The following is a 27,387-nucleotide window of genomic DNA, read 5'->3' on the forward strand; positions in this document are numbered from 1 at the left end:
AAACTGTGGACTTGTTGCACCTCCTGAACGATATTTTATGCCACCGAAGTTAGTCCGGCTTTTGTCATTTCCCTGGCCCGGCTTCAGAGAGCGTAAACAAACCAGTAGGCTTGACAGCTAGCCGACTGGTTAACCTGAACCGAGCGGCGTTTCAAAGTCTTATTCTTGCCTTTCGAAGTGAAAAATCACTCAAAAATACCCCGGATTATGTCACACGGCGGTGGTGTTGTCGATTGTCTTCGCCAATCAACAACACCCCCGGCGGCGAGCAAGTGACAGCCAGGGAAGCAGCTGGAGAATGACTGCCTGACAAACCGGCCGACGTTGGAGGAGCGCGTAGCTACCCGAGCCCAACCCGAGGATAGTGGTCTATTGCCGGTGTTCTGCCAAGTTTTGCACCTTTATAATGTTTTGCTTCCAAAGCTGTTGTGGCTGTGAATAAGCCCTCTTTTACATTTAGTTGTACTCTCAATGTTATCCACAGGTGCTAATTAAACAAGTAACATCGGAGGTATACATGTTCAACACGAATATGGCGTAAATGAATGCTTAACTACACGGCAAAGACGCAAACAGTGAGTGAGTGGCGTGCAGTTGTTGTGTGCAGCTTAACATGGCAGGATGTGTCTGAGGAGAACTTTTCTACATGTCCGTCCATGATCAAACGAAAGTACCGTATTGGCCCGAATATAAGACGGTGTTTTTTGCACTGACATAAGACTGAAAAAGTGGGGGTCGTCTTATATTCGCGGTCTAGACATTATACCCATTCACGACGCTAGATGGCGCCAAATATCATTGAAGCGAATGCTGAACTTGAGGAGTAATGTTCTGTCATGACAGATCTCAGCTACTCTCAAGTTTAACCAGTTTGCATTATTTTATTGGAATAGGCTCCAGCACCTCCGCGACCCTCGTGAGGAAAAGCGGCATGGAAAATGAATGAATGAATGAATGATTTTCCTCATTCAGATTTGTTTCAAGACTACAGTTACAGTTAGACCTCACTTGATGGTTATTGCAGTTATTGCAATTTTGTTGTTTTATCACAATAGATTGGTTTATTTACATTTCAAAAACCAGAAGCCATTCATTTACGAATGTGATTGTACTTTAGTTTACATATTTAAATGTTCAGATATTAAGATTTGAATGAGGCAAAATAACATGCCTTTTCTTTCAAATATATTGTTATAATCATGTGTTTCAGATGTACTGTAATTCTGTCTAAAAATTAATTTGGTGTTCATAAAGTATTTTTTCAAACTTGAGTCTTGAAAAAGAGGGGGTCGTCTTATAATCAGGGCTGTCTTATTTTTGGACCAATACGGTAAATATTCCTTTATTTAAAGAAAGTTTGTAGTATTTACTTTGTAATCGCTGTATTCGCGGCCAACACAAAGTTGTAATTTGTGATGGGGTGCAAAATTTGACACAACACCAGGCACACAAAGAGGTAATAAGCTGAGAATAGCGCTCTCCCAGCGGGCAAGCAAAGAGGACCGAGGGGGGTGTGCGACAAGCCGCCGATTGGCGGCCGTGTGGCATTCTCGGTGGACAAGGAGCATTGTCAGCCATTAACTGCCCTTGATGCCCTTCAATTCAAAACCTTAAATGAGCAACTTATTTGTGATGTTGTTCTTAATCTTTTCGATGTTAATTGTTGAGTTGAATTATTTGACGCAACAAGATATTTCCTTTTTTTCTTGCTTTTGTTGTTGCGTCTGTGTGTAGCTAGTGACTGCCAGCGCCATGCAAACCTTCCATAGACTCTTCAGCGGGAAACCAAGCACCTCAAACCTATCACCTGAGCTTAATGCGCAAATCATTACAGTAAGCCCGGAGTGCCGCGAAAATAAAATGCTCTACTTTGGAGAGAGAAACTCTTGATAATTGTGGGTGACTTCCCGTGTAGGCTTTGTATGACTACCTGCCCAGTGAAAATGACCAGCAGCCTCTGCTGGCCTGGCTTGCTGTCATGCAGAAGGCGCATGTTCACTTAGCATGGTAAGTTACACTTAAAGCAGAAACGTGAAGTAATTTTATAACATGCCAAATAGGGTCACAATTAAAGTAATTAAACATTGTCCAACAAATAAAGCATGAAAAAATAATTTATATGTTGTATGTTTGACAAAATAATCGCGTTTCCGAAGTTCGAGCCTGAAAGGGGACGAACCCGGAAGTATTACGTCACACCGGGAACAGCGATGGCAGCTCCATACGTACATACGGCCGCCACACAACGCCCTTCAAACAGTGATTCAAACTGCGATATAAGCGATAGATCGAGCGCAAGGGAGGAGATCCAAGTTTTTGAAGAGTTGGCGGAAGAGGAGGAGGTTGGAATTTTATGTTGGACCTAACATGTATTAGCCAGACGTTAATCAGGATGCAAACAATGTGCCTAGACTACCTGACATGGAATGGATACAAGACCCATCGAGATTACAAGATTGGTAAGATACAGGCTGTTATTATTTTCATGATTTGAAGATGCAGGCATTTGCACATAATTTTATGTTTTTGTCTATCTGATGACATTGTTAAAAAAAATAATAATCAGACTTCATGTTCATTTTGGCAGATCCGGCAGCTCTCGTGCATATAAAATAATAATATGAAAACGTTGGGGGGGTAGAAGGAGATGAGTCGTTGATGGCTTTCTCCACTTTATTGTGGCAACAATAAGAAAACAAAATAATAGCAGAATGCCGCCACATTCGACCGCGAAGTTTTGCTTCTCGATGATCTCCTCCCCGCCTCCTACTACTCCAGCGTCTCTTAAACAGATCGTGCATAGTGTCTTGTTATGAGCTTTTTGTTTACAAATGTATCGAAAACACGACGTGCTGACAACTTTGTTTCCTTATTAACACATGGAGCTAACAGTACGAACACAGCTCGGGGCTCTCGGCAGGAAGTGGCGTCTAATGGCGTGAGGAAATGTAGTTTTTTCACACAAGCGAACAGATTACAAAGCACCACTTCAGTGTTGTCCCGAGACTACATTTCCCATGATTCACTGCGTGACCTGTGCGCTCGCCGATTCGCTGCCAGACATTAAAAGCAACACACTTGTTGTTGTCACCTGTCAGCGGCTCTCGTACGTAAAACACAAACTAGAAGGCTAACAAGCGATCGCCGTGAAAGAAACGCCGAACCGTACAAATGCAAATACATAATACAAATACAAATAAATGTGCACAAACTCACCGGCAGTGTGTGTCTCTTACGGCAACGTGACCATGAATTACCGCGACACCGACCCGCTTTTATGCACATCCATACTCCTTTCCCGATTGACAGTGGATTAACCCTTTCGGACAAGATCGTAGATGACGCACAATTTAAACACGCTTAACCTAGCGAATGCAACAACAACTATGATTGGGTATTGTCACGAGTTAACTTTCGGCTAACGTCGCTAGCTTATACTGTTCATTCCACAACAGTTGGCAGCTCTCTGCTTTGACAAAGTCTTCAGTCATCTATTCAAAAATCACACTTTTTGGCAAATCCTTGATCATAAGCAGACCATTTAAGGAAGCAGGTATCTTCGAAGTGTTTGCAGCAGAGAACACTACTCGATGATGGCGTGAAATTCATTCGCTTGTTGCGAAAGAAAGATGTCCATTTACATGCCCTGCTATCCTTTGGCCACTCATACAACTTTTCGTTTGAGCGAGAACAAAACATCGCCACACACCACCGTGGCATCTTACCGAGAAGCAATGCAACAAACAATACTGTTCTATGGCGGACTTCCCTCGCACTTCCCGGTGTGACGTAATTTCCGAAGATTGCTGAAGAAAAGCATTTTCGTTGTCAAGGGCGTTGCTATGGGTGAAACAAAGTATCTGGAAGGGTTGCGTTAAAAAAAATAATGAAAATATGCTTATAATTGTTTAGCCAGTGATATTATTCAAAAACATGGTTGGCTAACCTTAGTTCACATTTCCGCTTTAAAGAACCATCTGGCGAGTTTTCATTGTGTTCCAGTGAGTGAGTTTGTCATTTGTGCAGTTTGCAGAGTTCTCTCACTCTAGGCCACCTGCCTCGCCTCTTCTCAGCTGCCATGTCCTGCTTGTTGTCGCCTCACTCGCAGGTGGTCTCTGCGGCGGCCACTATGCTCAAGGTAATGTTGTGTTCTTTCAAAGGGTAAAACAAATGATAATGCCACTCGAAAGCTCAGTTTGCACTTTCTTCTCATGTTCGTGTTTTTTTTTTCTGGGCATTTCGGCTTCCTTCTTTTTCTAAAAGCATGCATGTTGGGTTAACTGAAGACTATAGATTGTCCATAGTTGTGAATGTGAGTATGGATAGTTGCTGGTCTAGTAGTCTGTATGTACCTTGGCTATCTAATGCACTTTTCAGGCATACGCTGAAGTCAGGTAATGTTCCGGTATGTGCCCAGGTTGTGCTCATGCCTGGAGCTGAAACGAATACTCGATTAACTTGAGTTTAAAAATTGATAATTTTATGAGTCATTTTTTTCGCCTCGAGCAATCGTTTAATTTTGCCAGCTCTAAGCATCACGTTTTGCCCGCACTACTTTTAATGCGGGACAATGCGCTGATGTCACGTGAGTAGAGGAAGAAGCAATAAGCCGACAGCCGCTACAAACTATACCAATGTGATGCAACGGTGGTAGTGTCTGATGCGTCTTATAGATATCATATGTAAATGGAACTAGATGCGAAATGAAGACTCTGCGGCGTTAGCCCATGTACATAGAACTAGAAGCGAAATGAAGACTTGCCGACGTTAGTTAACAGCCACCATCTTAAAGCAATAGACTTACAATTTAGACTAACTTAAAACTTAACTAGAACTTAAAAATAGCTTGACACAAATGGAAATTCAATGAAACATGGGGAAAAACACCTAACTTTTAAGTGATGTGTGTTTTCAAGCATAATGACATTTTCATGTAAGAAATAAGATTTTTGTTTAATAAGATCTAGAAGTTTTTTGAATGAAAGCCGTGAATTTGTTTTTCCGTTTTTTCCGCGTCACATCTGAGATGCAGTTGTTGGCCGTTTTCAACAATGGACATCGAAAATAAAGACATTGATTGTCTGAAAATGTTTCAATATTTGAAATGAAATGTCAATGAAGTGAAATGTCTTGTTTTCCCATGTATATTTATAATTGCTCTTAACCTACAAAAAGTTTTATCCGATTACTTGATTAATCGATAGAATTTTAGTCGAATACTCGATTACTAAAATATTCGATAGCTGCAGCCCAACTCATGTCCTAAAAAATTACCCGGGTCGGTTGATTTGGACATTACTTGGAAAGTCACTGCGTCGCGTCCCGGGTAGTGTTGATATGTATTCATTAGGTTACTGTATGTTTGACGTCAAGAGTGCAGAGGCTAATAATGTAGCTATCATGTGCCTACACTACATTTCCTCACTTTTCTTCACTTTAAGATGTTTGACAAGCAGTAAACGGATAAACTATTAACTTATTAAAGGGCTGAGAAAGAGTTCATTTCTTGATGCGGTTTGCTTGGTTAAATTATGTTGAATGCATCATTCATTGTGTCAAAACTCATATTACAACAAAAAAAAAAAAATGAATTGACCACGTAGTTTTTAAGTTACTGCTACAGCAACACGTTAGCAACGATGGACGCTGCTCGCTGGCGGCCGCTACCTAAGCATGTAATTTACAGAAGGCCTGGCTAGCACTCCAATACGGTAGCGATGTCAAGCTTCTCTGGCTAGATCAAAGCTTCAACACCTGTCGATCTTCGTTAACTTCAAACAAGCAAAACTCCCAGTGCACTGCTGACCAAGAAAAGCAGCAGGAGGGTGAGTGAGGCTGTACGAGCATGAAGCAGAAAAACATAAATATATACAGTGGGGCAAATGAGTATTTAGTCAACCACTAATTGTGCAAGTTCTCCCACTTGAAAATATTAGCGAGGCCTGTAATTGTTAACATGGGTAAACCTCAACCAAGAGAGAATGTGCAAAAAAGAAAAAACAGAAAATCACATTGTTTGATTTTTAAAGAATTTATTTGCACATCATGGTGGAAAATAAGTGTTTGGTCAATACCAAAAGTTCATCTCAATACTTTGTTATGTACCCTTTGTTGGCAATAACGGAGGCCAAACGTTTTCTGTAACTCTTCGCAAGCTTTTCACACACTGTTGCTGGTAATTTGGCCCATTCTCCATGCAGATCTCCTCTAGAGCAGTGATGTTTTGGGGCTGTCGTTGGGCAAGACGGACTTTCAACTCCCTCCACAGATTTTCTATGGGGTTGAGATCTGGAGATTGGCTAGGCCACTCCAGGACCTTGAAATGCTTCTTACGAAGCCACTCCTTTGTTGCCCTGGCTGTGTGTTTGGGATCATTGTCATGCTGAAAGACCCAGCCACGTCTCATCTTCAATGCCCTTGCTGATGGAAGGAGATTTTCACTCAAGATCTCTCGATACATGGCCCCATTCATTCTTTCCTTTACACAGATCAGTCGTCCTGTTCCCTTTCCAGAAAAACAGCCCCAAAGCATGATGTTTCCACCGCCAGGCTTCACAGTGGGTATGGTGTTATTCGGATGCAATTCAGTATTCTTTCTCCTCCAAACACGAGAACCTGCGTTTTTACCAAAAAGTTCTACTTTGGTTTCATCTGACCATAACACATTCTCCCAGTCCTCTTCTGGATCATCCAAACGCTCTCCAGCGAACCGCAGACGGGCCTGGACGTGTACTTTCTTCAGCAGGGGGACACGTCTGGCAGTGCAGGATTTGAGTCCCTGGCGACGCATGGTGTTACTGATAGTAGCCTTTGTTACTGTGGTCCCAGCTCTCTGTAGCTCATTCACTAGGTCCCCCCGTGTGGTTCTGGGATTTTTGCTCACCGTTCTTGTTATCATTTTGACGCCACGGGGTGAGATCTTGCATGGAGCCCCAGATCGAGGGAGATTATCAGTGGTCTTCTATGTCTTCCATTTTCTAATAATTGCTCCCACAGTTGATTTCTTTACACCAAGCGTTTTACCTATTGAAGATTCAGTCTGCCCAGCCTGGTGCAGGTCCACAATTTTGTCTCTGGTGTCCTTCGACAGCTCTTTGGTCTTGGCCATAGTGGAGTTTGGAGTGTGACTGACTGAGATTGTGGACAGGTGTCTTTTACACCAATAATGAGTTAAAACACGTGCCATTAATACAGGTAACGATTGGAGCCTCGTTAGACCTAGTTAGAAGAAGTTAGACCTCTTTGACAGCCAGAAATCTTGCTTGTTTGTAGGTGACCAAATGCTTATTTTCCACTCTAATTTGGAAATAAATTCTGTAAAAATCAAACAATGTGATTTTCTGTTTTTTTCCACATTCTGTCTCTCATGGTTGAGGTTTACCCATGTTGACAATTACAGGCCGCTCTAATCTTTTCAAGTAGGAGAACTTGCACAATTGGTGGTTGACTAGATACTTATTTGCCCCACTGTATTTTTTAATTAAAAACCCAATCCTTTTCACCCGATTCCGATCCTCCAAAAGTGGCGCGATCCCTAGTCCCAATCCCTAGTTTTAATTTGACTTTCCTATTGGCCGGTCGGATTAAAAAAAAAAAAAGTAAAAAATTTCCAAATATCGGCCCGATATATCGGGCGGCAATTATTACACTTTTACTGCAAATGAATATCGGCTCCTAAAATCGGTTACTAATAATCTGTATCAGTCCTGAAAAACTCATATCGGTCAATCTCTAATAAACAGACATTACATTATGCCAGCATCGTGAACGCTGTCGGGCTCGGTAAGTAAAGCTATGTTGCTATCTGAGTTGATAGTGTATCACATCACCTGGTGATTTTGCAGCATATTATGTCTGACAGCGGAACAGAGTTCCCTGCCGCTTCCTAAAGTCCAAAGGCCCCAATTCACCCTGCTACGCTAAAAAGGACAAACGCCACAGAAAATGGACAGATGGATTAATATTGATTGGTTTTTGTTTCTGTTCCAGACGCTTTTGATGGAGTGTGTGGGTCCTCACATGGGGGAAATCGGCACGGTATCTGCCACAGCCTCTGCAGGAAACCCCTCCTATGTCTGCAGAATGTTTCGGTACCTGAGCTGTTTTCATTTGGGAACAATTTGGGGGATGTGTTGTCTTGCTAATATGTGTGTCTGTGTTTCAGCATCGTGGAGGAAGGCTTGTCCTATCGTTTCCATGCCTCCTGGCCCTATGTCTTACAAATACTTGGTTGTTTCTACAAGGTTGCAGGAAAACATGCACATTCCGTTATGACCAAGGTACAATGACACTAAATTTGTTAAAAAAAAAAAGTCTCCGTACAATGAAATGTCTTCCCCATTATTGGAATTTGTCCAGCAAAACCAGCTGGTTCGCCCAACTAGGCCAGGAGGCCCAAAGTCATATCCTGGACGTACCCAGATCACCAGTGCATGTAGAAGACAATGTGTCTTTCACGTCTCTGTGCTACCTTCTTTATATGCAGCTGAGCGGTTACTCATAGTCAGATTGGCATGCAACAGTAATATTAGAATGTTATGCAAGTCACACGTTTTCTAGTACATGTAGTCCCCGGGGTATGAACGAGTTCTGTTGGCGACGTCACCTGAATTTTCGCATAAATCGGAATTCACCTTTTAAGTACCCCAAAATCTCAAAAATAACTATCCAAAAACATGTCAAACATGTCAACATATACGTCATTGACATTATACTGTCCTCGCCAAGATGTTGGAGCTAAGTCCTAGCTAGACAGCGAGCAAAGCTCTGAAATGACAATGTCAGATGTCTGAGTGGTTTGCTGACTTTATTCAGCTGCTCATGACATCAACACTTGCAATTAGGGCTGTCAAACGATTAAAATTTTTAATCGAGTTAATTACAGCTTAAAAATGAATTAATCGTAATTAATCGCAATTCAAACCATCTATAAAACATGCCATATTTTTCTGTAAATTATATATATATTCTGTAAAATAAATTGTTGGAATGGAAAGATAAGACACAAGATGGGTATATACATTCAACCTACGGTAAATAAGGACTGTAGTGGGCATTTCACTTTACTGTCATTTAAATCTGTCTATGCTGTCCTCACTCCGAAGCGTCTACTTTTTCCAAAGCTAGACAGGTCGTGAACGACGCCTTAATAATCAGACTTCTTCCTTTTTCATCTGATTTATTAATAAAATAGCCTCAAACCATTGTCCTCTTTAGACCGTCATAAAACTACAAAAAAAAAAGTACACAAGCATTGCATTAGCAACAGCGTTAGCTTAGCACGCTATACAGGTTCACTAAACATAAACAAAAAGCGTCTCATACAAAAAATAGAACATTTCGCTTACTAACATAATATATACATTCTTTACAACAACCATACTTATGGACAAATCTTGTCCAAGGATCATATAAGCACAACATTCCGAGACGTCGTGCAGCCATATTGAGCTGGCAAGAAAAAAATAAACCATGTCGCAAAGCGACCACAAGAGTTCGCTGTTACAGCACAAAAAGCCTTGCTGTAAAACTTACCAAAAGGCAGAATACTGTCTGAGCGGGACATGTGCGTTAATTGCGTCAAATATTTTAACGTGATTAATTTAAAAAATTAATTACCGTGCGTTAACGCGATAATTTTGACAGCCCTACTTGCAATTAATATAAACATGAAATTAAGTCAATTTTATCTTCAATAACAGCAATTTAAATTTGTGTTCATAACTAAATGCTGATATAAGAATCCAAACAACTAGCATGTATTAGCGTTCACCCATCATCAAAAACAATCACATAAACTCGCCCCAAGTTTTCGACCACAATCGAAAACGCACAATAAAACAGTGCAAAGGTGTTATATTCAGGTGTAGGCTTTGTGGATGCTTCACAAGCTACACATCTCTTTTTTAGGTTGAATTCCGATGTTACTACCGGTACTACCTCAGCACGTCTTGCCTCTCATTTTTAGATTGAAATGTTACATAAAATAAAAAGCTAAATTTTTTATTGTATGGAAGCAGAAATGTCTAAATTACTAGTTTTTTGCCCAAGAACGGGCAGTTGGCCGAAAATTACCTAAACAATTGACTCTAAAGTTATACTGCTGCGTATGGATACAACACGGTGGCCATCACAAAACAAATAGCTCTTTATGTTGAAAGTTCTTGTAAATAAATGCGTACATCCTGGAATTTCTATAAATATGAACATGGAACAGTGTAGAGCAGGGTTTACTAAATCCGGACTTCGAGCCACTTTTCCTGTCGTGTTTTCCATGTCTCTCCTTCAACACACCTGAATTAAATAATCAGGATCATTATCAGGCTTCTGGAGAGGTTGCTGATGACGTAATCATTTGATTCAGGTGTGTTAGGGGAGAGAGACGTGGAAAACATGACAGGATAGATGGCATCGAGGTCCAGATTTGCTAAACCCTTGTGTAGATTCTTGGTTAAAAGCCAAAATAAACGTGTAGTTATCATTGATTTTACGTAAAAATTTAAAGCTAAAGTTACGGTAGTTTTTTCCATGCATTTTTTTCAACAACGTTTCGAAGTGCATGCATGGGGATATTTTACACAGTGCTGGCCAAAAGTATTGGCACCCCTGCAATTCTGTCAGATAATGCTCAATTTCTCCCAGAAAATTATTGCAATTACTTTTTTTTTTTTTTTTTTTTTTTACTTTTTACAATTATTAGACAAAATAACTACGTACAACCACTTCTGGTATCCATCATTGAGTTTCTGACAATGCTCTGCTGAAATTTTAGACCATTCTTCTTTGGCCAACTGCTCCAGGTCTCTGAGATTTGAAGAGTGCCTTCTCCAAACTGCCATTTTAGATCTCTCCAAAGGTGTTCTATGGGATTCAGGTCTGGAGTCATTTCTGGCCCCTTTCGAAGTCTCCAGTGCTTTCTGTCAAACCATTTTCTAGTGCTTTTTGAAGTATGTTTTGGGTCATTGTCCTGCTGGAAGACCCATGACCCTGTGGGAGACCCAGCTTTCTCACACTGGTCCCTACATTATGCTGCAAAATTTGTTGGTAGTCTTCAGACGTCATAATGCCATGCACACGGTCAAGCAATCCAGTGCCAGAGGCAGAAAAGCAACCCCAAAAACTCAGGGAACCTCCGCCATGTTTGACTGTGGGGACCGTGTTCTGTGAAGGTCTCGTTTTTTCCCCCCTGTGAACTCTATGTTGATACCTTTTCCCAAAGTTTTACTTTTGTCTCATTTTTTCATTGCATGCAAAATAAATGAATATATTACTACCAAAGCATTTGTAATTGCGATCATTTTTTGGGAGAAATCGAGAATTATCCGACAGAATTGCAGGGGTGCCAATACTTTTGGCCAGCACTGTATAATAATTACCTTAAATCCTCGACCAAATCTCTGAGACACTCCTGCCTGCTTGTATGCAGTGAAACATTCATCCTTTTTCCACCTAAATCTGGCGTTTGAACGCAGTGTATGTTTGAATTTATCACAGTAAAAGCCAAATGCTATGCCTGGGTCGTTCCCCAACGGGAATGTGTGGCAAAATTTTTGTGGGATATTTCTTGTCAACTGATGATGAAGTATATGGTGTACTCCTTCCTTGTAGTCCTTGCAGTCTCTCGCCGACCTGCGCGCCACTCCTCGATTCCCATACTGTGGCGAGCTGGATCTGGCGGTCGGGAGCGCTGTGGAGAGCATGGGCCCGGAGGTCGTGTTGGGAGCCGTGCCTCTCAACATCACTGGCTATGAGTAAGTGCTCAGTTTTCACGCATAATCATAATAAATCCGGATTTTGTGGACATAACAGCAATATGTGTTTGTCTTTGGTTTACATTAGCGACGACCTGGAGTTCCCACGCAGCTGGCTTGTGCCCGTCATCCGCGATCATGTGAAGAATACTCACCTGAGTTTCTTCATCTCCTATTTCCTTCCTCTAGCTTCCACACTCAAGCAGAGAGGTACAATCTTAACTCCATTAGAAAAATCTGCAAACAACTTTAATATGATACTGATTAATATTTGCCTCCATTGTATTGTAGCTGAAGAGTTGGAGCAAGCGGGTCAGAACCTGGAAGCCAAAGTATATCAGACGTTACAGCTTCAGGTAAGTCATCATCTGTCATTGTTGAAAAACTCACAGTGACAGGCTAGCTCACAATACAATTTCATGCCCAAAAGTTCTGTATTACACTGAAATTATTGCAATGAAATTGACGACAATAACTTGCTTAGGCTAGTTTTGTTTATCACCTCATTTTTAACCTGCATTCCTAAATTATCGGTGAAATTACTTGCTCCAAATGTTCCGTTCATTTCACAGTAAAGCAATGTAACAACGATTGGCCGTGGCTAGAGTTGTCCGATAAGAATGGCAGATGAACGCATTTTAAAATGATATCGGATAGAGCTGAGAACCTTTAGGCACCTAACGATTCGATTACGATTCAGAGGCTCCGATTCGATTATAAAACGATTATTGATGCATCCCCCTCCTTTTTTTTTTTTTTTTTTTTTTTTTTTTTTTTTTTTTTTTTAATGTTTTGTACATTAGTTCCAAAATTGTTCAAAAATTCTCTCAGGCTAAACCAAACTACTATTTCAGTATCAAGTTAGCATATAACAGTAAACAGATATACAAAAACAACAGTAAATAAAATACTCCAGTCCCCATTCTGTATCAGCAGCTTTAAACTACATTCAATTAATTTAATGTTGTGAATCAACTGTTACAGTTGTTAAAATTGCTCCCGTTATTCCATAATTTCCCTTCTGTCTACTTTTGTCAAAGTTTTAAATCTATTTCATCATTTAAAGATGGATTCAAGACAAGATTCTGCCGATTTAGGAGTATTTTAGATAAAAGGTTAATTAGGTTAGCTACAACAGAGCCTTCTAGAGAAGTCACTGCTTTAGTACTTCTTTAAGATGGCGGCTGTTTTCTAACGCCGGAAAGTCTGTCATTCGCGTCTCGGTTTAATAATACATGTTCTAACACCGCAGTCGTCTGTCATTTTTCATCTAATTCTACATATATACGATATCTACTGTAGCCGTATGTTTGTAGCAACTAGCAACTGGACGTTGTTTGTAGCGGCTGTCGGCCGCAGTCAGGTATGATTGTTTTTTTATCTAGCAGCATGAGTTGAACATATTTACTCTCGGTCCCTTCCTCATTGCGTCCCAAAGACCGCGCTGACTGTGTTTTACTTCCGTTTTACTTGGTATAATTCAATAATCGGAATTTGGATGTTTGTGAATCGTTCTCGAATCTTCCACTGCCGAATCGCGAATAATCTAAGAATCGGAAATTTCGCACGTTTCTAATATCAGATAATAGTCTGATATCGGATAGTCTGCTTCAGTCACGTAAGGCGGATATCGGATAGTCTGCTTCAGTCACGTAAGGCGGATATCGGATAGTCTGCTTCAGTCACGTAAGGCGACAGTTCAGTCAGACCCAACGCTGCCACCAGAGGGCAGTGTATCCTCCATTAAACAAAATACTATACTTTTGGACTTTTTGGATAGTTATTTTGGGGTACTCAAAGGGTTCATTCCGATTTACGCGGAAATTTGGGTTACGTCGCCAGCGTAGGAATGGAACTCATTCGTAACCCGTGGACTACCTGTATTCAAAAATAAAAAATATTCATTAATTCAATTCACACACTTTTTTTTTTGGTAATGAGTAAACACTGCAGTGAATGGATTTGTTTTCAAGTAGCTACCATCTCTCAGATTTGGACCATGCTTCCCGGGTTTTGCACGTGTCCTGTGGACTTGGTGTCATCTTTCAAAGGAATTGCTCGCTCTCTCGGCATGGCCATCAACGAGCAACCTGATCTGCGACTCACAGTCTGCCAGACCCTGCGCACTGTCATCAATAAAAGCTGCAACACTGGTAAGATGGTGTTTACTCTGTGGTGACACAGCAGCCTTTGACAGTTCTCTGTTTTGCAGTGGAGGAAAAAGCTGAAGTTGGTCGCTTCTCTAAGAACTTCCTGCCCATCCTCTTCAACGTGTACAGCCAGCAGCCTGCTAACGGAGAATCTGCAGCCTACAGGATGGCTGTCTTGGACACCATTAAAGTTTACTTGACGGTCACTGAACGGCAGGTGGGCTATTATACTAAAAGTGTATGCTTTAATTTAGCTCCTCCTAATTGAACCCTCAATCACCCTTAGATGATCAACACATTCCTGCAAAAAGCCACGGATAGACTGACCAGTTCAGAAAGCACAGAGTTCACACGGTAAGGAAGAATTGGTTTGTATCGGAGGTAGGCATTTATTTATACAGATTTTCTCATGATAACATTAGTGTTATATAGCAAATACAAATTTATTTATATAGTCCTTTACAAAAACCCAAAAGCGCCTCAAAGTGCTTTAAAACAACGAAAATTATAGTTCATGGTAAATAAAAGGCAGGAGTATAAAGTATTATACAATAAAATTGAGAAAACAACTCATTGCGCTAAAAGTCTAAACAACAAATAAAACAATAAAAAGGTCAAAATCCGAAAACCCTTCAGGAATATAACCAGGCTACCCCAGTTGGGAGAAAAGTGGGTCTTTAACCGCGTTGTAATAAGGCCTAGATTTGTAATGGTAGGGATTTCAGGGGCCAGGCTATTCCACAACCTTGGGGCAGCAACCGCAAAAGATCGATAATCCCACTGTTTAAAGTCTCGACCTTGGATCTTGCAGAAGAAGCTGGCCGGTAGAACGAAGAGCCCTGCCAGTTACAGAGGGTTAAAATTTCCGACAAATAAGAAGGAGCCCGGCCATTATTAGAATTAAAAACAAACAGTAAAAGTTTCAAATCAATTTTAACACGAACTGGAAGCCAGTGGAGCGAAGATAGCACTGGTATATGTTCACGTCTAGGTGTGCCGGTTAACAATCGGGCAACGGTATTTTGAACGAGTTGCAGATGAGAAATAGAGGACTTGGGAAGACCAACATCAAGTGCATTGCAGTAGTCCAGTCTTAAAGGCATGAATTGCTTTCTCAAGGTCATAGCGACTAAGAAAAGGCTTTACTTTGGCTAAGAGACGGAACTGGAAAAAACTTGCTCTTACAACAGAACTAATCTGTTTTTCAAAGTCGAGCCTATTTGCGAATATCACTCCGAGATTTATTTACAATCTCTCCTACTACCGAAAATAAGACTTGGTGTTTTCTTGTGCAGCAAGTGGAATCGATCGCGAGCCAGGCTAGTGGGCCGGGTTCTTGCGGCGACCAATCCGACCGAATTCGTTCCCGGACGGATTAAATCAAAATACTGTACTTCCAAACGGCCGACATGTTCGTTGTGAGCCAGTAGTGTTAGCTCGCTGTGTTTTGATGACGTCATCACTAGAGGACTAAGATTCTTCACACTTTTCGGTGGTAAACTTTTGGCCTTTTAACCGAAAACTGAAAATGCAATTTGAGCTATTTTCGGCCGAAAGCTTTTAGCGCCAAATTTTCGGTCACATCTTTAGTTATAATAGGATGAATAATTAGACTTGGCCTGTTTTAGGCCTTCTGGTAGGCAGCATGGGAGTCCCTCAGCAATCCCAGAGAAACTTGTAGTTTGTCCTTTTTCCAACGCCATTCAGCCTGCCTGCGTTTTTGTTTGCGCAGGCAGGTGTCGTCATTCAGACTGTGATGGAGAAATGCAATGAAACACACTTTGACACTCAGTGTTGTGGTACAACATTGTGAAAGGGCAACATTTGAGAAACTACCATATACTGTAATAGACTCATTTATATCACTCTCTACTACATCTTACTGGCATGAAAATCTCTCACCTTTTGGCGAAATTTGCCGTTTTGAAGTAAAAAAGGGAGACCTCCGTGAATTGTGTAGAACATTTTTAAGGGGGTGGGGGGTTAGGGTTGGGACTCGGGAGATTTTTTTTGAATGTCGGACGCTTAGTATGCAAGTAGGGAAAGCAGCACAAAGCCAAAAAGCGCACCAGAGTGACCAAAACATTGACTCATTTCAACGAAACAAGTGACGGTTCACTGTTGTCCTGTCTATTCAATGTCAACCTTGGCTGCACGTCGGCCGTGAATGAACACCTTAAGCGTTGTCACCCAGTTTGTAAGTCCATCTAACTGACTGACTGACGGACGGAGGGACGACATGTTTTATTGAAGTTGCTAAGCCTGTCGCGATATGCAATGAGTCCATTTATCGCACGGTATATAAAAATGAAGGTGTTAATTTTCACGGCTGCGTTTTATCGCCGCGTGAGTGCATACATTTGTGCGTGCGTGTATACTTGCATTTTGATAGCATATGAGACTCAAGTTCCTTTCACAGAAGTTTATTGGTAATCAACACACTGTAGAATTAGAGTTAGAACATACAAAATAAGGAAACACATGTACTGTATATTAAACACTGTAAACGTTAGCATTGCTACATTGAGGCTAATGGGGAAAAAAGACAACCTACTTTAGCCTGCGATAAAACATTGGCAGTCTTCTCCAAAACGCAAACTTGTGGTTAAAAGGTGACACTTCAAACATGAAAAATCGCTGGTTAATAGCATTTACAAATGAAAAAAAAAAAGATTACGGACACCACATGCAATGACAAAAAGAGCTTTTTTTGCGGAGTGTAAAGCTAACTGTGAGCGGTTTAGCGAACGTACTTCCGTTAAACATTTCCAAAATTGATTTCTGGATTTAATCCCACATACCTCAGAATTCAGATTCTACAATAAGAATAGCTTTAAAATGACACCCTTCATGAAAAATCTGATTGGCAATGATTATAATACTATTATATATTGCAGTATAATATTAATGTTAGATATTTTTTTAAGAATTGTTTTGAATCATGTTGGAAAGGCGAAGTCAGTTTTCTGAATCTTTTACATTCCATTTTTTGCGCTACTTAATGCTATCAGCATTTCACCTAATTGTTTATTTCTCATGTATTGTTGTTATTAAAGTGTTTATTAGTACTTTAATAATTTAAGTGTTCCAAAATGTTTTTGTGAATAAATAAGTGTCATCAAAAATTTCATTGCTAAATTAGTAAAAAAAAAAAAAAAAGGGGGGGGTGTATTAGATTAGTCAACTAATTGTAAAAATAGTCGGCTGACTAATCGGGAGAAAATTAGTCGTTTGGGACAACCCTAGTTGTACAGTGTACCGGAACATATTTCCTCCACACCCTTCTCACCTTTTTAACCCCTGACCCATTTTCATGCCTGATCTTAGGTTGTCAATGCTGGACCTTATTGTTGCCATGGCGCCCTTCCTGGATCAGCTAACCATGACGAAGACGTTTGAGCTCATCAGGCCATATTTAGAGGTTTTTTCACTCGCAGTCGAAGCTGTCGTGTCACCAACGCAAGTCCTGTTCCCTCAACCGTCTGTGCTCTTTTGTTCAGATGAAAGAACCGGGAATGCAGAAGAAAGCTTACCGTGTGCTAGAAGAGATGTGCGCGGGAGAGGGAGATGAGAGCAAGTCGTTTGTCGTGGCCAACCTCGACACTCTGAAGGCGGTCTTGCTGGAGACCCTAAAAAATGCGGCGTCGCCAGCAAAACGGGTGAGAAAAGGCTATGGAGATGATGCCTTTCCAGAGATTGTGTTCTGTTTTGAGCGATCCTCACATTTTCACAACACTTCTGACTTACCAGCTCATTTGTGCGATATGACTAACAATTGGGCAGAAATGTTGAGCAGAGATTTGGCAGCAACAACAAAAATTCAGTAATAAAACATGCAGGCAATCTGTAGTCCTGAGGTTTTTATTTACTGATTACTTGATCGATGGGCTCAGCATTATTGTAGAGATGTCTAATTTTTCAATACCATTGTCCTCAGCCTCGACTGAAGTGTCTGATCCACGTGATGAAAAGACTTGACAAAGAACACAAAGACTTCATCATCTCTCTTCTGCCAGAGGTACGCCAACATGCGCAGTAGCCCTGTCGCGATAACAAATTTTAGTAGGCTATGATAAATTGTCTTCTAAATTGTTGATGATATGCGATATTATTGTCATTTTTTTTACCCATTCAATCACTAAAGCAGTGACTAGGGTTGGGCATCATTTGAAATTGAACGATTCTGATTCCACTTTTCAATTCCAGTTCTGAACGATGCCGATTCTTTTAAGAGGCAAGGTCAAAAAAAAAAAAAAAAAAAAAAAAAAAAAAAAAAGAGGCAGGGTCAAAAAAATTGCATAGTTTATATTAATGTCTTCTCGATGTGGTTTTTAAATTATATGGACTTCTCACAGGGCTATTTTTAACTTGTACATAAATATCAGTCTTTGAACTTGAATGTGATGACGTTTCTTTCCAGAGGAGTGTACTTTCACAAAGATGTTTATTTTTAAAAGCTCACGGAGAAGACATTTACACATATTCCTTTTGCCATACATGTACCTTAGCTGGGAGCTACGACGAATCATTTGTATAAATTCTTCAATTGATTATAATTTGATAATCTTTTCATAGTGTTGATTTTAACGGAGGTGAAAACGCGCTGCGTAAAGTACGTAGCTGCTTATATGGGCTATATAGACTGAGAAGTCTACTGCTTTAAGATGGCGGCTGTTTACTAACGCCTGCGAGTCTCATTTCGAATAAAGTTCTTATACATGTGATATCTACCGTAGCCCGATGTGATAATACGACTTATTCTCGTTTATTAATTTACTATTGCACTTAGCTATGCACTTGGGTACCGTACTTGTATTCCATGAAGCTGGAGGTGTAATATTGGTCACGCAGCCACCTTTGTAGGGCTGCAGCTATCGATTACTTTAGTAGTCGATTAATCGATGAACTATTCATTTCAAATAATCGAGCAATCGGATAAGGAACAGAAAAAATTAAAATATCTGAGCTGAGCCTCAACCTGTATAAAAAAAAAAAAAAGAGGATTTATGTACAACAAAAGAACAACTGGCTAACTCACATAGCAAAAGTCCGCTAGCTTAAATGATATAAAAAGATTTTATTTTTCATTTTTTTATACAATGCTCTTAACAAATGGTTCAGACACATATTCCCACAAAAACGTCTAAATATAACTATAAACTACAGTACGAATGCATTAAAAAAAAAAACTTTAGCGCAAACAAAAACTTAGCTTAGGTTGGTCTTAACAGGGAGCAGCTGGATTCAGCCATGTGAAATGGGGCAGACGAGAGGGCAGTGTTTCCACCCAAATCAATAAAGCTGAATGCAAATACTTTCAAAACAAACCATTACAACACCACTTTAATTAGACGAATACTCGAAGCAGCAAAATTCGAATCTTTTTTTCTAATTGAATACTCGAGCTCATCGATCAATCGTTGCAGCACTACACCTTTGCATGATAAAGTTGTGTTGAAAATGTTGCAACTGCAAATGTTGCAACTGAGCTGACTGGTCTTTTTTTTTAATTATTATTATTTTTTTTTAAAATAAAGTTGAGCCAAACTTTTGAGCGCCACCACACTGTGTCAATGGTTGTACTGAAGTTGCAATTCACAAACACACGCTTCTCGTGGGTGCGTCTTCTTGGTTTTCAGCAGCATTTTTTTTCCGCTCGGCGGTCAGGGCATCGAAACATGGAATCGAAATTTAAAAATTCGAGCGGTTTGTTGGAACCGGATCCCATTGATGCTCGATGCCGAACCCTAGTAGTGACAATACATTCTAAAAAGTCACCTATTCACATGCAATAAATTGTTTTTCTGAAATAAAATACAAACTACATTAAAATCAATTAATTAAATAAAAAAAAAAAAAAAAAAAAACACAGTGAATAACGAGTCATTTGAAAGCTAGCTAAGAGCAGAATATCCAATAGGTGAGAAACCCAACGACGTTTTTATTCTCCGCCAATTAGAGCCCATCAAAAGTGTTCATTTGATCCAAAATGATTGTCATCTTGTCCTGCAAAGTGAGAATGTTAGCAAATTTGAAGCTAATTTACTCATTGCCAATCAAATTTTTCATCATGGGTATCATTTTAATGCTATTCTTAGTGTAGAATCTGGAGTAAGTGCGATGACCTCCAGAAATCTTTATTTACATGTTGAACATGATGTGCTTTTATTTTGAAATATTCACCGGAAATACGTTGGTTAACCGTAAGCTTTACACTATATAAAACTTTTTTTTTTTTTCATTAGTTTATTTCAGGCCATTATTCCTTGTCAAGACAACAAATGTATACAGCTCATATAATCAAGTAACAAAAAGAGCAGCAAAGCTAAGTAACATTGTAACATCAACTACATGCCTGAAAAGGAGTGGGAAGAAGAAAACTTAAATGGGAAGAAGAAAACTTAAATAGGAAGAAGAAAACTTAAACTTAACTTTAAAAGTGCATTTTTTGTCGTGTGCGGTGTCGGTAATAGATTTTTTTTCTTTTTTTTCGAATCGTTTGCAAATGCTGTAAACCAGCGAGTTTTGAAGTGGCACCATTTCACTGCATTTTTGCGTTTTGTTGAAGACTGCCAATGTTTTATAGTTGATTAAAGTGGTTACTACATTATTATTAATGCATATTGCATCTGGCTTACTGCGCAGGCGCTAATCCCTCACACTTATTCCAGAATGATCTCATCTTCAGGTCATCGTATGCACGAAGGAAGTGTCAGTCGGCGCGCGCAAGAATGCGTACACTTTGCTGGTGGAAATAGGAAACGCATTCGTGCGATTCTGTGGGAACACAAAAGGTAAACGAACAAGACAAGGTGAAAACAACTGGGGAAGGACTGCACCTCCACACTATGAGTAACGGCAGTTGGTGTACAACCCCTAGCAAAAAGTATGGAATCAACAGTCTCTGATGAGCAGTTGCTCAGACATTTTATCATTTAGAACAAACTCAGATAAAAAGCTTGAAAAAATAATGTCTCACTGGAACAGCACCAAACCAAAGTTCCAGCATCTTCACGTTGTTCAATGCGGATTCTCGACTCTTGACACCTTGTCCAATGCAGATTCTTGACTCTTGACAAGGTGATGATGCTGGAACTTTTGTTTGGTGCTGTTCCAGTGAGATCTACAAAGATGACTGCCTGAAGAAAACATCAAAATTCCCTCAGTCCTTGATGATATGGGGCTGCATGTCAGGCAAAGGCACTGGGGAGATGGCTGAGGTTAATTCTTCAATAAATGCACAAGTTTACATTAAAATTTTAGGCAGCTTTCTTATCCCTTCAATTGAAAACATGTCATTTTCCAAGATGACAATGCATCATGCAACAGAGCTAAAACTGTTAAAGCATTCTTTGGAGAAAGACTCATCCAGTCAATGTCATGTCCTGCAAATTGGCCAGATCTCAACCCTATTGAAAACCTGTGGTGGAAATTGAAAAGAACGGTCCACAGCAAGACTCCGACCTGCAAGGATGATCTGGCAACTGCAATCAAAGAGAGTTAGCACCAATTTGATGAAGAATACTCATCAAGTCCATGCCTCAGAGACTGCTAGCTGTCATAAAAGCCAGAGGTGGTGCTACTAAATACTAGAGATGTTAGAGATTTTATTGTTATTTCTTTGTTTCTCTTGATTCCATATTTTTTTCCTCAGAATTGAGTGATTCCATATAGATTTCCCTGCACTTTTCCCTGTAACATTTACTGACCACCACAATGTTTTTTATTCATTTCTTTTAGTGTTTCTTAATGCTAAAGAGTTGCACTTTTGAACTAATTCATTATTTTTTCAAACTCTTTATCTGAGTTTGTTCTGCATGATAAAATGTCTGAGGGAGTGTTTGTCCGAGACTGGTGATTCCATACTTTTTGCTAGGGGTTGTAGTCCCAACATCCACGGTTTGTGAAAATCGGAAATTTTCAAGCAATTGAACAAATCAACATGGCAACATTGTGAGGGAAGAAAAATGATACACAGTTCATTGCAAAACAAAGCTCCCCACATATAAAGTTTTTTTATAGAATTTTTTTCTGTCCACATATTTTACGTATCACACATTCCACACCCTTTAGCCCAGGGGTGTCCAAACTTTTTGCAAAGGGGGCCAGATTTGGTGTGGTAAAAATGTGGGGGGTCGACCTTGGCTGACGTACTTTACGTAGAACAGTATATTTAAGCAAATTTTAGCAAGTCATTCTGTGTGTCACATTTGCTTTGTTAAATTATTTATTAAAAAAAAAAAAATCTCGCAACTAGCGTTTGTGGCGTTTGCTTTCGATTCTCGGGATCTTGCGAAATACTGCTGCTGTGAAAGTAAACTAGCTTCAAGTTTCTTCAATTTCTCGCTGCGTGTCTTCCCTGTAATCTTGTCGTACATGTCAGCGTGTCTTGTTTGGTAATATTGCCTCACATTAAACTCTTTAAAAACAGCGACTGTTTCTTTGCAAATGAGGCAGAAGCAGTTGTTGCGTATTTTAATTAAGAAATAGTCCAATTTCCACCTATCCTTAAAGTGTCGGCCGTCGCAGTCAACTTTTTTGTTGTTGTTGTTGATTGTTGCCATTTTAGAAAATTGGAAGTCAAGGGTCACACGGGTTAATGTTGCTTGAAGGGCTGCTGCCTTTTAGTGGGTAAATGAGGATCAGCATTTAATGTGTAAGCTACTTCATATGCTGGTAGCAGTACTGCTGACCAATTTATTAAGTCTGTGTGCGGGCCATATTGATCTTATGACAGAGGCTGGGGGCCGGATGAAATTTGACCACGGGCCGCATTTGGCCCCCTGGCCGCACTTTGGACATGTCGGCTTTAGCCCCATTACAACTTTGAAACTTTCCTAACATTCATGAGATGCAGGAATTATTTTTAATTTCAACTCAAACGTTTGATGTTGTGCCAAAAACCTGTTTATTTTAGGGGGGAGATCCCCTTAAATTTCCAATTGCAAAAACATTTAAAAATCCAAATTATCCCTACTGTACAGTTGGGAATACAGTCACCTTATAGTTAACAATACACTGATGTTGATGATACAATGATGAGTTTTAATACTGGTGACTTTTTACTTGATAGGGACTAGTATTCTTAAGGTCTGTACAGTTTTATCGACTACGGAATTAAGTATTTACAGGACACCGTCGCCCTACAGTTTTATAGACTACTCTGTCTTTCACGAAGATTAAGTGTACACAGTCACCCTTAAAAATTGACAGCCGCGCAAATCTGATCACTCATACATTTGGGTGAGGGAATTTTCTACCTTGAGAGGCCTTCAGTCCTTTGGCTTTGCGTCCACCCTGGGCCCCCAGGTTAAGCCAGTACCTCACAAACTGAGGCCGTGTACAGTCTTTACTGGATGTCGACTCTGCCTCTGGGAACTTCGGGTATCTTGCAATCCTGTTCAAAGGACCATTAAAATGTCAAGTTCATACACAATTCCTTAGGAACACAAATATGACAGAAAATAAGGAGAGAAGGCACTAAGTTCAATTAAAGAGCTTGCAAAGAGCGGAGGGAAGCTATATAATGCAATACTAGGACTACACAATACAGATTCCACAATTGTTCTAACCTAAGCCCTCAGCTCCCTTTCTTTTTATTTGGGATGTCCCTAGCAACAAAGAATGTTAACCCTTATTGGAGATTTGGTAGCAAAGCGAGGGTTAACGCCCAGTGAATTTGTTTAGCTATGTGTGTGCAAGACGGGAAATTAATACATTTGTGTCAAAGCATTCCAGTGCAGCAACGCTGTCCTTGCCTCGCTGTCTCGAGCAGGCCGGTTGGCAAAACAAGACAAAACATTTCTTCATTGTGAGCAATATTAAGCAAAGTCTCTTTTCATTGCGAGCAGCTATTGATTAAAGCGAGTATAATAAACATCTTAATATTCAAATTATTTTGTCCGTTTCACAAAAGAAATTAAAACTCGAGGCGCACAAAAGTTCCCAGTGGGAATACTGGAATACTGCTAAAATTTGAAAAACTTCCCCATACATTTTCAATAGCCCCATTCATTTCCAATGAGACATTCAACTCCCACAAAAACGTTTCCATTCACTTCAGTTGATTTTTAACTAGGATCTGCAAAAAAATTTCCACTGAGTTTCACTATTTTTGAAATTTTCCTCGAATTGCCCCAAAATTAAGCTAGTGACCCGTAATAGAGCCTATGATAGACAGCTCATTTAAACTTTTAGGACTGGCTGCAGAGTTGGAGTTTGACTGTTGGGGGGTGGGGGCAAAACATGTTGATGGCCCCGAAATGCAGTGTCAGTAATAAAATTAACTTGAAACATGTATGTATGTATTAGGGCTCTCAAACCATTAAAATTTTTAATCGAGTTAATCACAGCTTAAAAATTAATTAATCGTAATTAATCGTAATTCAAACCATCTCTAAAATATGCCATATTTTTCTGTAAAATATTGTTGGAATGGAAAGATAAGACACATGACGGACATAAACATTCAACATACTGTACATAAGTACTGTATTTCTTTATTAAAACAATAAATCCACAAGATGGCATTAACATTATTAACATTCTTTCTGTTAAAGGGATCCATGGATAGAAAGACTTGTAGTTCTTTAAAGATAAATTTGAGTACAAGTTAGAGTAATTTTATTTAAGAAAAAGAACGTCTGCCCAAATGCATGATGGGAAGTTGGGCAACCATGACTATCAGTAGTGGCTGCAAAAGGTATACAATATGTTCTGCGTTGTGTTCAATTAAGCGTGTTAAGAAAAAGATCGTCTCTTGCTCCGCCCAAATGCATGATGGGAAGTTGGGCAACCATGACTGGTAGTAGTGGCTGCCAAAGGTTAAGCCAATAAAAGGCACGGTCCAATGAACGCCTGTGTCCACTCACATTTCTCTTCCTTTTTGCTCGCAATGTGCTAAAACGGCATCATTGTAAACTGTTTGGGGCAACGCATGAACGGGTCATTCCGTGTATGCGTTAATTGCTTCAAATATTTTAACATGATTAATTAAAAAAAAAATCCACAAAATTAATAGGAAGTAATCGAAAATCTACAGAAAGTGAGCAAAAAGCCTCTTTACATAATTAGTCTAGAAATTTGCATTTTATAGTTTTGTAATTACATTTTGTGTGTCTGTTTTAGAGGCTATGCAGCAGTATCTGCTCGTGATGTACGCTGGCCTCACAGGCTCCATTACCATGATCACTTGTACTGTGATGGCCCTCACACGATTGGTGTACGAGTATAAAGGTAGGACAGTGGCTAGTTCAGATGGCGTGTTTTTACAATATAATAAATATGTTGACTTATTATAACCATTCTAAGTGTGATGTCTTTATGTTGTTATTTCAGACTCCATTGAGATTTCCACCATGGAGCAGCTTCTGCATAATGTGTGTGTGTTGCTGGCGTCTCGTACCCGAGAAGTGGTCAAAGCGGCGTTGAGCTTCATCAAGGTCATCCTTTTCGTCATGGACCCCAAGACCTTGGCATCACATATCACTGTCATGGTACGGCGTGTTCACATCGGGACAATGCAGTCTTCTACAGGAATTTGTAACATTTGTTTCCCTGTCAGATGGAAGGCATCGGGAATATCACGGATAATGCTAGGAGACACTTTAGAGCCAAACTCAAAAATATCTTCACCAAGTTGATCAGGAAGTTTGGGTAAGGCGCGGAGGTTTTTTTCCCTCTTTTTTTTACTTACAGCAGTTAGAACAGTACAGTGGTACCAGAACTTGCAAAATTAATTGGTTCTGGCAGTAGTTTCGTGAACTGAAAATTCCATAGGTAGAGACACATTTTACATGAAAATGCCCTAATGTGTTCCAAACCCCTAAATGTCAGACATAATCCTTATATAAAGCCTAAAATTGCATCAAAATATGTAAAAAATACATGTTGCTATTAGATTATTGCACAATGACCAAAAAAATGAAGAATAACCAAAGAATAATAATCAAAGAAAAAAAGTTAATGCACTTACGTAAAGCGGTCGGAAGGCGTGGTACGGATAAAGAGGACGCTGGGATGCTCACATACAGTAGAGGTCCCTGTTAGCCAATTGGATGCCAGGAAGATGCTAGGCAATAGCCAATGGCAGAGCAGCTATAAGTATGTTACATTCAGTAAACTCTGGGAGCTGCGAGTAGCAGCCCATACTGTATTTTTGCCTTTCGTATCCTGAAATTTCTTTCGTAAAAAGAGGCAATATTTTCCCGTGTCTTGACCTGAAAATTCCTTATGTAAAGATATTAGTATGTACACTGCTGGTCAAAAGTATTGGCACCCCTGCAATTCTGTCAGATAATGCTCAATTTCTCCCAGAAAATGATTGCATTTACAAATGCTTGGTTGTAATATCTTCATTTATTTTGCTCGCAGTGAAAAAACAACATAGAATGGAAAAAAAAAAATCATTATCATTTTACACAAAACTCCAAAAATGGGTCGGACAATAGTATTGACACGCTTTGAAAAATCATGTGATGCTTCTCTAATTTGTGTAATTAACAGCACCTGCTACTTACCTGTGGCACATAACAGGTGGTTGCAATAACTAAATCACACTTCCAGCCAGTTAAAATGTATAAACGTTGACACAACCTCTGTCCTGTGTGTACCACATTGAGCATGGAGAAAAGAAAGAAGACCAAAGAACTTTCTGGGGATTTGAGAAGCAAAATTGTGAGGAAGCACGGGCAATCGAAAGGCTTCAAGTCCATCTTAAAGACATGAATGTTCCTGCGTCCACTGTGCGCATTGTCATCAATAAGTGTAAAGCCCATGGTACTGTGGCTAACCTCCCTAGATGTGGATGGGAAGGAAAAATTTACGAGAGCTTTCAATGAAAGATTGTGCAGATGGTGGATAAAGAACCTCGACTAACATCCAAACAAGTTCAAGCTGTCCTGCAGTCCGAGGGTACAACAGTGTCAACCCGTACTATCCATCAGCTTTGTATGAAAAGGGACTCTAGTAGGATACCCAGAAGACCCCACTTCTGACCTATAGACATAAAAAATCCAGGCTGGAGTTTGCCAAAACTTATCTGAGAAATCCAAAAACGTTTTGGAAGAATGTTCTCTGGTCATAAAAAAAAAACAAGGCCTTCAAAGAAAAAAACACGGTCCCCACAGTCAACCATGGCGGAGGTTCCCTGATGTTTTGGGGCTTGCTTTGCTGCCTCTGGCACTGGACTGCTTCACCGTGTGCATGGCATTATGAAGTCTGAAAACTAGCAACACATTTTGCAGCATAATGTAGGGCCTAGTGTTAGAAAGCTGGGTCTCCCTCAGAGGTAATGGGTCTTCCAGCAAGACAATTACCCAAAACACACTTCAAAAAGCACTAGAAAATGGTTTGACAGAAAGCACTGGAGACTTCTAACGTGGCCAGTAGTGAGTCCAGACCTGAATCCCATAGAACACCTGTGGAGAGACCTGAAAATGGCTGGAGAAGTGGAAATGGTTTGGAGAAGGCACCCTTCAAATCCCAGC

General features: G+C 40.0%; 1 protein-coding gene across 1 annotated transcript in view; it reads left to right on the forward strand.

The window, feature by feature from the left end:
- The window catches only part of rrp12 (ribosomal RNA processing 12 homolog), a 52,312-nt gene that overhangs the window by 9,245 nt on the left and 15,680 nt on the right, over nt 1-27,387 (forward strand). The window contains exons 9-26 of the mRNA XM_057847957.1: nt 1,735-1,833; nt 1,916-2,007; nt 4,027-4,138; nt 7,990-8,090; nt 8,165-8,279; nt 11,608-11,750; nt 11,839-11,960; nt 12,042-12,106; nt 13,741-13,903; nt 13,963-14,117; nt 14,187-14,254; nt 17,228-17,321; nt 17,401-17,559; nt 17,838-17,918; nt 20,589-20,694; nt 25,028-25,135; nt 25,238-25,395; nt 25,464-25,555. Of these exons, the coding sequence (XP_057703940.1) occupies nt 1,735-1,833; nt 1,916-2,007; nt 4,027-4,138; nt 7,990-8,090; nt 8,165-8,279; nt 11,608-11,750; nt 11,839-11,960; nt 12,042-12,106; nt 13,741-13,903; nt 13,963-14,117; nt 14,187-14,254; nt 17,228-17,321; nt 17,401-17,559; nt 17,838-17,918; nt 20,589-20,694; nt 25,028-25,135; nt 25,238-25,395; nt 25,464-25,555 (2,033 nt within the window). The remainder of the gene's footprint in view (nt 1-1,734; nt 1,834-1,915; nt 2,008-4,026; nt 4,139-7,989; nt 8,091-8,164; nt 8,280-11,607; nt 11,751-11,838; nt 11,961-12,041; nt 12,107-13,740; nt 13,904-13,962; nt 14,118-14,186; nt 14,255-17,227; nt 17,322-17,400; nt 17,560-17,837; nt 17,919-20,588; nt 20,695-25,027; nt 25,136-25,237; nt 25,396-25,463; nt 25,556-27,387) is intronic.

This window comes from Corythoichthys intestinalis, chromosome 10 (assembly GCF_030265065.1).
Source record: "Corythoichthys intestinalis isolate RoL2023-P3 chromosome 10, ASM3026506v1, whole genome shotgun sequence".
Classification (NCBI taxonomy): domain Eukaryota; kingdom Metazoa; phylum Chordata; class Actinopteri; order Syngnathiformes; family Syngnathidae; genus Corythoichthys; species Corythoichthys intestinalis.